This window comes from Ambystoma mexicanum, chromosome 9 (genome assembly GCF_040938575.1).
Source record: "Ambystoma mexicanum isolate Mex_15411 chromosome 9, UKY_AmexF1_1, whole genome shotgun sequence".
Lineage (NCBI taxonomy): Eukaryota > Metazoa > Chordata > Amphibia > Caudata > Ambystomatidae > Ambystoma > Ambystoma mexicanum.
Genome location: NC_090931.1, coordinates 432,347,766 through 432,360,160, shown reverse-complemented (window position 1 = coordinate 432,360,160; position 12,395 = coordinate 432,347,766). Strand labels below are relative to the sequence as shown.

General features: G+C 43.6%; 1 protein-coding gene across 1 annotated transcript in view; it reads left to right on the top strand.

The window, feature by feature from the left end:
- LOC138488135 (schlafen family member 13-like) overlaps nt 1–9,093 on the top strand; it is a 434,878-nt gene extending 425,785 nt beyond the window's left edge. Inside the window, exon 5 of the mRNA XM_069614898.1 lies at nt 8,160–9,093. Within this exon, the coding sequence (XP_069470999.1) occupies nt 8,160–8,946 (787 nt within the window). The 3' untranslated portion in view covers nt 8,947–9,093. The remainder of the gene's footprint in view (nt 1–8,159) is intronic.
- The last annotated feature ends 3,302 nt before the right edge of the window (nt 9,094–12,395 follow it).

Here is a 12,395-nt window from a genome sequence, read left to right as displayed (position 1 = left end):
GCTGCAACAAAATGCACGGCGGCTCCCCCCCGGGCCGCAGCAGGGTGAGCCTGCTCCCCCCCGCCAAGTGAAGGCGGGCCCACCCCCATCCGGGCCTGCGGTCCGGGAGGAAGTCTGTGGCAGCCCCCAAGTGCCCAGGGCATGCCACGGTGGAAATAAAAAAAAAAAAGGAAAAAAAAAAGACAATGAGGCAGGCCCAAACCCAACGGGGCTTGCGTAAGGGAACAATGGAGACACTGCCCCTCCCCCACCAGCGACCCGCAGAGGGGAGGAGCGGCGAGCATCGCCGCAAGAGAAGACATGAGGCAGGCCCACCACCAACGGGGCCCGCAAGGACATGGTAAGCTCGCTCTGAGGAGCAGGCAGAGGAGAGGCCCGGCGGCCCCTCCCCCAACGGCAAATAAAGGGTAACCCGAGGAAGGAGGGCAGAAAGCCCTCTGGTCCGGCGCAACAAGGAAGGCCAGGCTCATAGCATTGCACCGGTGTCATCTGGCCAGCAGCCCACAGAGCAAGCAGGAAGGAAAGGACTGGGGGTGCAGCAAGTGTTGGTGATGTGTGAGTTTTTATGGGCCTGCAGCTCGGGCACCCTACCACCGGTGTTTGCCTACCGCCCGCCCCCATGAGGGAGAGGAAGCGTACTGAGGGGTGCTTCCCCCAAAGACTGTGGACTTGGCCGATGTGGCCCCTGGGCCTCCCCAGGTGCGGGTTTGCCGGCCCTCGTTTGACTTTTGGTGAGTGTCCAGGGTGAACATTGGTGAAGACCCCAACTGGTCTCCTGCAGCTCCACCAGGGCAGAAGATGGGCATCACTACCGACACTCCGTGAAGTCCGAGAGCCGGCCGACACTGCCTGGCTTCGAATGGCCCCCAGCCGGCGGACAATGTTAGGTGGTGTACATCTGTACACATAGAATGCGTTATGTCTTGCCAGTGGCTCGCACTGGTGGTTTGTGTCAGTTGAACCACTCACCCAGGTTAAAAAAGGGTGCACTAGTAGAGTGGTTGTAGGAGCACTAGTGTGTAGTTAGCGGCATATGTTTTGTTTTGTTGTTTATTAAAAAATGGAGTGGTGTTGCAGGGTAACCTCCCTGGGATCATGGTAGCTCCCAGGATGTGGCATTAGCCATGTGACCAACATAATAAAAGTAACGGGCCACTTCTGGCTCGTCAGTCTGACCACCATCCGGCTCTAGTGTAGTCTCTCACGCACCATGCTGGGGCTGCGCTGCATGCGCTGGGCCCAGGGACGTGGCCCAGCTCGAGGACGGTGCCCCTGCCGGGCAACGCCGTCCCTGTGTGTCCCCCCAGCCATGTGAGTCTGGTTGGGGTGGCGACCCGGCCTGGGTGCCCGCAGAGCCGGGGCTGTGGTGCGCCGGGTGCCCCCGGCCTCGTGTGGAGCTCCGGTGGTCCGGAGCGGGTGAGGTGACCCCCCACCCCTGAGTCTGCGGCATGAACGCTGCACCTGTGTGTGTCCTGTTGGGTGCCCCCGACATGAGTATGGGGGCTGCCCGGTGACCCGGAGCAGCCCCCCCAACAGTGCCCTTCTACCAATAGTGTTGCTGTGCCTGGCTCTGTAAAAACAAAAGAAGTGGGTAGGGTGTGTGTTTGTGGAATATAAGGAAAGGCAGATGTGGAAACCTGTGGTGTTAGTGAGTGCAAATTGAACCACATGTTACGTTTGTGCTTCTATGAATTCTCTATGGTGTTGGGAGAGCGAGTTACCCTCGGATATGTTAACCGCAAGGGAGGCCTAGAGTTGAGAAAGCAACGATCGCTACAGTGGGGGTACAGACGTTAAATGGACATGGTAGAAGTCTGTGTTTGGTACTGCAGACCTTGTGGGTCATATAATGGGTTTGGATGTGGTGTAACGTCATAAGACTTTAGCAGTGAGGAGTTAGAGACGAGGGAGCATAGAGGGAAAGAGAAGTGGGGGTTTTGGGTCAGGGCGCAATGACTAGTGTATGGTCCTTCCTTGCTTTCAGTGATTGTGGTACAATTTGGTGTCCAGGAGAGGAGATGCACATCCGGACAAAGTACCCCCAGCCCCAATTGTTGGCCTGCAGCATTTCATGTGACAAGATGTAAAGCAGATACATTTCTTGTGAAAGTTTTGATTTGTTGGTTATGATTGTTCTTCAACTTACGAGTGGGAAGCAAAGAGGTTAAATTCTAGCTGCATGATTCTGGATTGTGGTTTCCTAGGTGGGAAATACAGCAGGTTAGTCTCTCCTGTCCCTTGTGGAATATTTGTTGCGTGCAGTAGGTGCTTGGTTCTTGTACGAGACAAGGCAAGATGTCACTCCGCCATGGTCGTTTTGGAATTCGCTCAAGAACCTAAACCAAGTTGTGTTGTACTACCATGTGCGGAAACAAGTAAAAGTGCCTTGCCACAGGGGACTCCTGGTTATGAGTTTGAATTGTTGCGCCCAATCACCATATACTAATGATATCTTTTAATTACCCCAACATTTTACTTACAGTTGGCTAGGTTTTGTCCAATGCCAAAACAAATGTAAAATATGACACATTTTCTATTGCGAGTGAATAATCTTTACTCATTTCCATAGAAGTTTACAAACAAAGATCAACAAAATAAAATAAAATTAAAAGGGAAATCAAAGAAACAAAACCCAACCCTACCACACATTTGTTTCTCTGCCTAAAACAAAATAATAATCAATTCCATTCTTGTTCACAACTAGCAATCAGTAAAATGTGGGAAATTAATGTAATCCCTTTAGATAGCATTTCATTGTTTTGCAGTTCAACCTTCAGTAGGTTTGTATTTGTTTAAAAGCAGTAGTAAATTCAGTTGCCTAGATTCACAATGGTGGGGCCAAACCAAGATAAGGTTTCTGCAGAACCTCCTCACATAAGCAGGCAATGTTGCTGTTCTGGTTTCCACAGCTCCCAATCACTGTAGCAAGTGGAAGCAAATGAAATCTAAGCCTTGTAATCAAGGGGCCTGGGTGCATAATTGGGAACCAAAGTAAGCAGACTTCCCATGATACAAAGATCTTCAAAAGGAAATATCAATTTGATGGTTTCATAAGCTCTCTTCTTTCCCCTTCCTACTTCACTGTCTATCTGAAAATGGGCCATCACAATGTTCTTAATTTTAATATTCACTGTATCTGTTTAAAAAACAAAGTCACACAACCCCCTACCTCAGAGACTCTTTTCACATGTCTGAGCCAGGGGATGTGGTTAGCGCATCATTCTAACACAAATGTTTGTGGGCAAGTACAAATTGAGACTGTGACTAAGCCTTCCGCCTGATTCTGGGGATTTCATGGGGGTTACCCAAGGGAGCTGAGGCCCTCCCCAAGCTAGAGAATGATGGTTCCAGCAGCGGTACTGGGAAGAATCTATGGGCACCCGCTGCCAGAAATACTCTGGCCCCTTTAAGGGGGGATAGGAATGACGGTCTTGTAAAGTGGGCAGCAAATTCAAAGATTGGCTCCCTTGCATAGTTTTAGGAATTGCATATAAATCTATACAGGGAAGGAAAGAGAGGAACCTGAATTAGGACAGTGAACTTAACAGGCTTACAGCCAGCTAGTCATCACCAAAGACTTCCATTCTCATGCAGTTAAGAACTGCTAGGCTAGGTGAGTCCATCACTGTGGCAGTGCCCGGGTGTAGCAACCAGAAAGAGGACCACCCAAGAGGGGGGAATACACAACTTCAACCCCCACATTGGAAATGTAAGCCACCCAAGGGGTGTGGCTCAAAAAACAATCTCTACACTAGCTGCTTAAATCAAAACACCCGAGTTCGCTTTCAACAGAGGGAGGCTGGAAGGCAAGGCCTGGATGTGACAGACCTAGAGCGGACTGCCAAAGGGTAGGGGCAGGCCAATTCCAAGTTCCACACAAGGGCTACAAGCCATTTCTATGGGTGAATCTTAGGAGCGATTCCCCATCCAGCTAACAGACTTGAGTGCCCTTTCACCAGAGAGTGCTGGGAAGGTGGGCCAAAAGTCCTATTAAAGCCCACAAGCTCTGTCTGACAATGTGGGGGTGTGACGATGGAGGTTGTGGCAGGCGGATGGAGCGAGTTGAAGAGCATTACAAGGGTTGGTGAGGAGGGTTTGGAGCGGAGGTTGGAGACAAGAGGAGGTGGTTGGAGGAAGTAAGGAGGAGGTTGGAGAACAGGAGATAGTTGGAGAAATATAAACAAATCCTTATGTTTAGAAAATAGTGGATGGGGGTGGCTTTTCCCCTTTGTGAATGGAAAACTATTTGTGCCAGATTAGAAAGTAATGTAAAATGTGACGTCTAAGAAAACTTCTCTCTGTTTTGCAAATGTACTTTCAAGACTTATCACAAGGTTTTGATTTGTGTTATGTGTCTAAGTGCTACTTGTTATTATGCATAATGCAATTAAAATGTGAAGTGTCACAGAAAGCAAAACTCTTTTTTTGTACATGTGAGATAAGCAAACAGTTTAAAAAGGGGGGTTATTTTGTGTAATAGTTTATTGCCTTGGAACAAGGAAGATGTTTTGTGGTAATGGTCCATTCCTTAACCAATGCTGTTCCTGCTATACACCTTAAAGAGCGGGAAAAAAACCATTTTGATTGAAAACGAAATGCTTGCATTGAGCATTTAACTGAATTCGGCCACTACAAATACATCGATGCCGAAAATACCGAACATGAGGAGCGGTAGCTGGGGGGTTGTCACCTACTCTCCATGTTCGGTATTATGAGTTGCAGGGGGTGTCCCCCGCTTCCTTGACATTGGAAGTGGGGGACCAAAAAAAGAAAAAGGGACCCTGCAGCATCAGATCCGACCTGCGTTAGAGGGACGGAACTGACGCTGCACGGGTATAGGAGAAGCAGCGGTAGCCAGAGAATAGGTGGGGAGGGGGTAGGGCGTTTGATCTACGGCTAAATTTGTTTTGTTTTACCGAAGTTCAAACCGGATTGCAGCGAAGTCAACTACGGTCAATTCAGCTGCGATTGTACTTCGATAAATCAACCCAAATCCTAAAGATCTTCTCATTTTAATGTCCTGCGGTTAACACAGGTGCAGGAAAATTGATTAACGTCAATGGTTCTGAATATTTCTGGCCTCATGAGAGAGTGTCCACACTTGGGCTCAAGACAGGATGACAGGCATGCGCCACCTCCCCTGGCCTGGCAATATTCTTTTTGTTAATAACTTTCCAGGTAGGACTTGGCTCTAGTTTGTGTTGACACTGCCTTGGCATTTGAGTCGAGCTTGTGCCAGCCACAATGAAAATATCAAGTAGGTTACTTATTTGGTTTTACTGGGAAATCCTCACACACAATTCTATCAATGCATTTTTTTATAGTTCAGTAAGTCAATCATTCAGCTAATGGAATACATTTTGATGAAGGTGATGTCTAACAATATGGGCCTCATTACGAGTCCGGCAGTAACCGAGCCAGAAAAACCGGTAGGTTACCGCCGGACTCGTATTACCATTCCGCCACCGTGATTCCTGGAATTACCGGGGCATTACGACTCCGGTGACTCGCGAATTCCGGAGGCAGAATTCTGTAAGTCCCCATTCCCATGAGTCTCATAGGACTCCATTGGGATGTGGACCATGGAAACACTGGTTCCGTCTTTGACAGAGCCGGTGTTTCCATGTCCGCCTGCAGGCGGGTGGTGTTACACCTCCCGCCTGCAGGACTCTTTATCAGTTGGTCCGGAAAGAACGGTGGCAGCGGTTTTACCCCCACCGTTCTTTCCGGACCGGCAGGGTCGTAATGAGGTCCTATGTATTTTGGATGGGTTTGTATTACTGCATATCATAATATTCAATGGGAGCCAAAACCAGGAATACAAATAATGTCTACTTTGAAACATTTGGCTACTTGCAAGGCTACCAATCAAAACGGCATGTCCGACTTAAAAAACCCTTCATAGTTTGTACCCTGACTATTCAGATAAGAGTAAAGATATCCCTGAAACCCCATGCTTGGATATTGAATCCGTAAAGGTGGGCCCAATCTCCTCAAGATAGTTACAGACATGAACAGCCACCTTTTCCATGGTCCAATGTCCTGAGTATGCCCTTTTCCAAACGAGTGTGCAGAGCCAGTCTTACAATCCAATGTCCACTGTCTGGCCCTTGCCAACTTTTCAGTGTTCCCTGCTGTGGCCTCATGCCTTGTGTGACCTCTGAGTAGAGCATGCCGCTGGGGCAGTTTTGTCATATCCGGGGCCTTGGTGCATCTCTTTGTGGTCTCCACAAGAAGCACATGGGGAACCTCCACCCAGACAGGTACCTTCAGGACCTCACACCAGCCATACTCTCCAGCCTTCCAGAGGGAGGGGGGAAATCTATTTATTTTCACTTTATTGTTCTAATGCCTACCAGATAGCTGGGAGTACCAGCATCTCCGCTTCCAATTTCAGGGTGTCCATGCAAGTGGCAGTTATGGTCCTTTCTGATGGCTGGCAGGCTTCGTTACTCACTGGTCATCTGCACAGCTGGGTTCTTGCAATTTCTCACTCACAAACATAAGCTGTCACACAAATGCATAATGTGTGATAAGATTCAAGAGCCACCCCCAAGACAGCCCCATCCCAAAATGCAGATTATTGCTCTCCCTTCCAGTGCACTAGCAGATGTAACAGCGGTCACTGTGGTAGGGAATTATGTGGATTATGGGGCATTGCATCAGTTTGAAATCCATTGATTTAGGCAACAAGCCAAGCCGCTGCCTCGCAGGTCACTTTATAGATACTGCAGCAGCATATTCTTTGCTTTGGCAAACCTAAAGAGATCTGTTAAGAATGTGAGGATTGGTACTGTCAAATCCACTTTTAATAATGGAACGTCTCTAACCCAGTTCTTAGAGGTCAATCTGTGTGTGCGGCCCACAAATACACATCACATTTTTCTTGAATACAAACCTCTTGCCTTCAGGCCCCTCTCCATTTTATTAACCAATATCCACTCCTCAATATGGTTTTTATGATAGATATAAAATCTTCCTTCAGGCCCCTCTCCATTTTATTAACCAATATCCACTCCTCAATATGGTTTTTATGATAGATATAAAAATCTTCCTTCAGGCGCCTCTCCATTTTATTAACCAATATCCACTCCTCAATATGGTTTTTATGATAGATATAAAAATCATTTAGGTAGATAATTGTGAGATCCTCATGTCACAAACGTTCTCTTCACTCCCAGTGTATATGTTGCAAAATTGGAAACATTTAAATGCAAAAAAGAAAATAAGAAACACAACAATATTTGTTTGAAAACATAAATTACAAAATAGCTCAAATCAAAATGTAAGCAAAAGCAAAAATGCTTTCAAGCAGAGTCCTTTTGAACACAAACCATAAGATCATGAGAATCTGCAAGGCTCATCAATGTCTTCCTCCGATTTCTTAGTAAGTGATCTTGAAATGGAGTTTCTCTTGGTAAACCTATATGAGAACAGTATCTCCCAGTTTCAGATCTCTTTAACAATGTTTTCCTCCCTGCTTTTTTCTCTTTTGGGTTGCTTTACTTTTTTACATTTTTCCTTTAGCTTTACTTTTCTACATTTTTCTTTACTTAACTTTTCTACCACTTTTCCTCTATTGCTTACTTGTATTATCATACCATTCCAAGTTGCAGTTTTGGTATATTGTTTAGCTTAATACTTATTTGTTGTTGTGTTTTCTACTCTTGTTACATATTTGAGTGCAATTTAGACCAAACCTAAAGGGGAGCAGCAGAATGATGAATTAAGTACTTTGTCTGTTTTGCCAAATTGCTCTTGTTTTGAACATATTTGAAGGTTTCCTGCTCCCTTTTAGACCTTTCGCAGTCTAAAGAACAATGCTAACATTTTTTAAGGTCTAAGGTTCCTGTCCTCTGTGCAGGATTACTCAGCCACTTTCAGTGGTGTGTTTACCATTATGATGCTACAAATCAGCAAATCCAGACCCAAAGAAATGTCTTTTTGCATATAGACAATAAAACACAAATCGAATACATTTGTAATGATCAAAAAAGTGAAAACTTGTCAACATAAGGGTATTTAGCAAAAGAGTTAGCCCCAATTATTAGTTGGTCACAGACTGATTGAATATTGATTTACAAAATAAAAGGTTGTAAAGTGATACAGTGGTTTACCTTTGTAACTATTTAAAAAACAATCTCTCCATTTTTTTTCAGTTCAAAAAATATTTGCCTGGCTGTTACGCGAATAAATTTCATCACTGGGACATTCCCTAGAGTTCAGCATATTGTAATTGATGAGGCTCAGAATTTTCGTCGAGAAGATGGGGACTGGTTTGCCAAAGCGGAGGAACTTTGCAGCTTGTCTCAGAATCACAATGGGCCTGGTGTTTTGTGGATCTTCTTGGATTTCTTCCAAAAATACCACCCATATAACAATGGCCTACCACCAGCTAATAAACAGTTCCCCAAACAGTTTCTAACTAAAGTAGTCCGTAATGCGACACAGATATACCATATTATGGAGACATTGATGAAAGCCATAGTCCAAGATGCAGGTGCTGAATCACATTTTCTTCATAAGTTGCTAGAGTCTGCAAAGTGTGGACACACAATTCCAGGTTTTTATGAAGATAAACATCTGGACATGCATGAAATGGACAAATATGTGGCATGGAAATGTAGCCACTATCTGCAACACGGATATTCACCAAAAGATATTGCGATTCTGTGCAACACAGAAAAGGACATCGCAGATCATAAGCGCAATTTACAATTGGAGATGAGAAAACTGAGATCCCAGGTCTCCTTTGTGAGTGCTTGTGATAATATTATGCAACGTGATGATATTGTTCTGGACAGTGTACGGCGTTTCTCTGGTCTGGAGAGAACCATTATTTTTGGCATTCACCCAGTACCTACACAACTTGAAGTTGAAAGCAACTTTTTACTGTGTGTGGCATCTAGAGCGAATATGAAACTTCACATTCTCTTTCTTAAGTAATCAAATTAGTTAATATCAGAGACGGTTTTTAAATGTTTGGTTGTGTGTCAGGTACACTACACACACGTTCACCAAGCAGTAAAGTATTATCCTTTGTTTGAACATAAATCGTTTGCCCTAGCAGATCAGGTTTTTGAATTATATGGCATAAACCCTTTCTTTTGCAAATGGCACTCCAGTTAGCTTTTCAGTTACTATTTTAACTGTTTTTCGCAATTCTTTTGGTAAGTAAGTGAACATTAAGAGGTTGACGGGATGCTTGGTGAGGGGTATCCAACAAATGTGTACTCTTCTCTTACTATATACACACCAACACACTCACTTTGTTAAAGGATGCCTTACATTTTAGAGTGATACATAGAAAAGATTTTCCTCTGTTACTTTAAACCCCATCTCTGTAACTATTTTTGGCAGAAAGTTTATCTGGCTATATCGACATCCAAACAAACTTGCCCATTTTGTGTACTTTCAAGGACGGTTCCCATGTAAAAAAAAAAAAAGAAAAAACTGCCAAAACAAGGTGTCTTTTTTTTTGCATCGGGGTTTCCATATACCCCCAAAACATGCCTTTGGAACACACACATGTTGATATTATCGATTTTGATTTTCAAGATGTTTGGTATACATCTAACTCCTACTTCGAATTGGTGCACACACCCAAAAGGTTTAAAAACCAAATCAGCTATGTTAGAGATATTCACTTTTAAAAATCTCCAAAATGTATCTGCACACAACATACACAGCAAGTCCTGTTACAAAGAAACTAAGCTTTTTGATATTGTGAATGCACATTAGCTAATATAAACGCGCACACAACCACAAACAGACCTTACAAATATGCAAATATGCAGATACAAAAGTACTCCCATTCTTGACATGACCTCGGATATGGTTAATGTGTGTATAAACACACATAGGAACACTTTAACACCCCAGATCACAACACACACACACACACACACACACACACACTCATATCTGTATAGTAAGGATCAGCAAACACAATCATAGCAATGGCAAGCAAAATCAGATAACAAGGCTATGCTTATTAATGCTTATTAATTAACCATGCCAATACTCTCCATCAATATGCCAGGGTAATTTTGTATACACCCTGCTAGTCCCTTTGCAGTAGACACTTATCTCCTGAACAGTATCTCGCTTATTAGGCCTAAACCATTTTTTAATTGCTTTGCTAATGATGGTTTATACTTTGTGATTTATGTATATTTTGAATACTTTGTCTCGTTCTTTCCTTTTTTCTCTTTCTTTTTCAATTCTTGTATCAAATCTGTGTAAAAGGATGGTTTATGAATTTAAAAATGTATATTTCTTTGTATTTAATCAAGTTTGTATTCAATTAAGTTTTGCACTTTAAGGACTTTTCTTTTGGTTTCTATGTGACTCTTTGAGCGCTTTTCTTCTATTACTAGAAATAATTGGAATTCAATGACAAGAATGATGATTGTCAAGGATGTGATGAGGCTCCCTATGTTTGTTTAAGACTATATTTTGCCCCATCTCACGTTTTCACAGAAGGGCTGCCCTATTGTTTGTAAAATCAAGCAAAATCATAGCAGTCATTAACAGACGCGCATGCACCAGTACCCTCTTTACTAATCAGTTATCCATACAATGCACACAAAGTAAGACACAAGCGCACCCACCCATAAACACACTCACAAAATGTAGGTTATTACCTGGAGAACAAAACTTTTTTAAAAGATCTGTTTACAACCTGCTCACCGTATATAAAGGTAAAGTCTACAAACTTTGGAAATGCCACCGTTGAGGTTACTCACTGTTAAAATATCTATCACACTCCTAATCAAACCTTCACCTACATTTCACCTCTACATAATACACAATTTTACGCTTTAGGTATATTCAGTGCTAAAGTTAAAATTATTCTTGTAGAGTAGTGTTCATATCCTCAATCCAGGTAAAAACAGTTTTTTTGTTTAAGAATTCTAGTGGAGTAAAACATCTTGTTTAGCACAAGTTACTGGTCTAACAATGCATTGTTTACTGCCTTCATCTATTTTTCTACACCTTGTATGTACTGTCTAGAATTGCAAAATCATATTTTAATAGTATATCTTGTTCCAAAATCTTTTCTATTCTTATTTTGATGTCCATCCAGAGTGACTTTAATACTTTGATGCCAAACCAAGAAAGCAAACATCGTTCAAAATCTTCTTTCATACGAGTTCAATGTATTTCAATGACGAACATCATTTAATATGTCTGCACATCTGCAAATATGTACTGTATAAAAGAACACCAAATAACTGCACATGCAGTGCTATGTTTACTAGAAAATATTTTTGGCTAACAGATTACTTTTTCTGCATCCATTTACACAACGCAAATACAGGTAAGGAAACCTCAAGAAAGTAATACATGTTACAGTAATCCAGGATTAATTATACATTTCAAGGTGCCATCAGATTAGTTGATTGAAACATTGCTTCTAGAAAAGTGTCCTAATAGAATGCAGTGACATCTGCTCCGTACTCCATTTTATGGTTTTATCTCTTATTTTTGTCGTCCATGTTCTCATGTTCCTGTAGCACATCTTCACTGATGGACGGGAGGGTTCTTTCCATTGTTGTGCAGTTTGGCATTTAGTCAGTTTCAGTCCTAACAGTTACATTGGCTAATGGCTTACTCTTATTCCTAGCAGGCGGCAGTCTAAGAAGGCACAATTTAATTTGCGGTGTCAAGGTCCACTCAGAGAAACTTGCCAATACGCCAATTACTTTATTCCAGTAGGTTTGTGCCCTCTTGCAATCCCACTGTATAGGAAGAAAGGCATTTAAAGGTCATCTACATGTTGGGTATTGACCATCTGTATTTTGATGCATTTTATATAGAAGTGCTGGAGTCAAAATGTACACTGTCAACATTTATAAAGAATCAGTTTTAAAGCTCATACTTCGGGACACTGGGCCTCATTACGAGTGAGGCGGAACGGGTTAACAGGCTCCGCTAAAGGAGGCGGACCCGTTAAACCTGTTCCGCCTCATTACAAGCGCCCCTCGCGGGACCCGGTAAGTAACGCTTGGTCAAATCAGGTGTCCTTACCGGGTCCCGCGAGGGGAAGAGGGAGCAAACAACGGGCCGCTCGTAATCGGCCTCTTTTTCCGTTGTTTACTCCCTCTCCCATTCCCATTGAGCCCTATGGGGGCTCAAATGGGAATGGGGAGGGTCCAGGCCCGGGTTCCTGGAGGGACGAATTACCGGGCCCTCCAAACTCAGAATGGCCTGGTAATTCCCCATTCTGGGAACCCGGACCCGATTTTGGCGTCAGCCATGCCGCCAGTAGCGGCATGGCTACCGCTGAAGTTGTAATGAGGCCCACTGTTTTTGTATAGGTGCATGGCCTCTGCATTCTGAGTCATCCAGGGAAGCTCCCATATCAGGTTGCACTCACCCTCATTATTGCT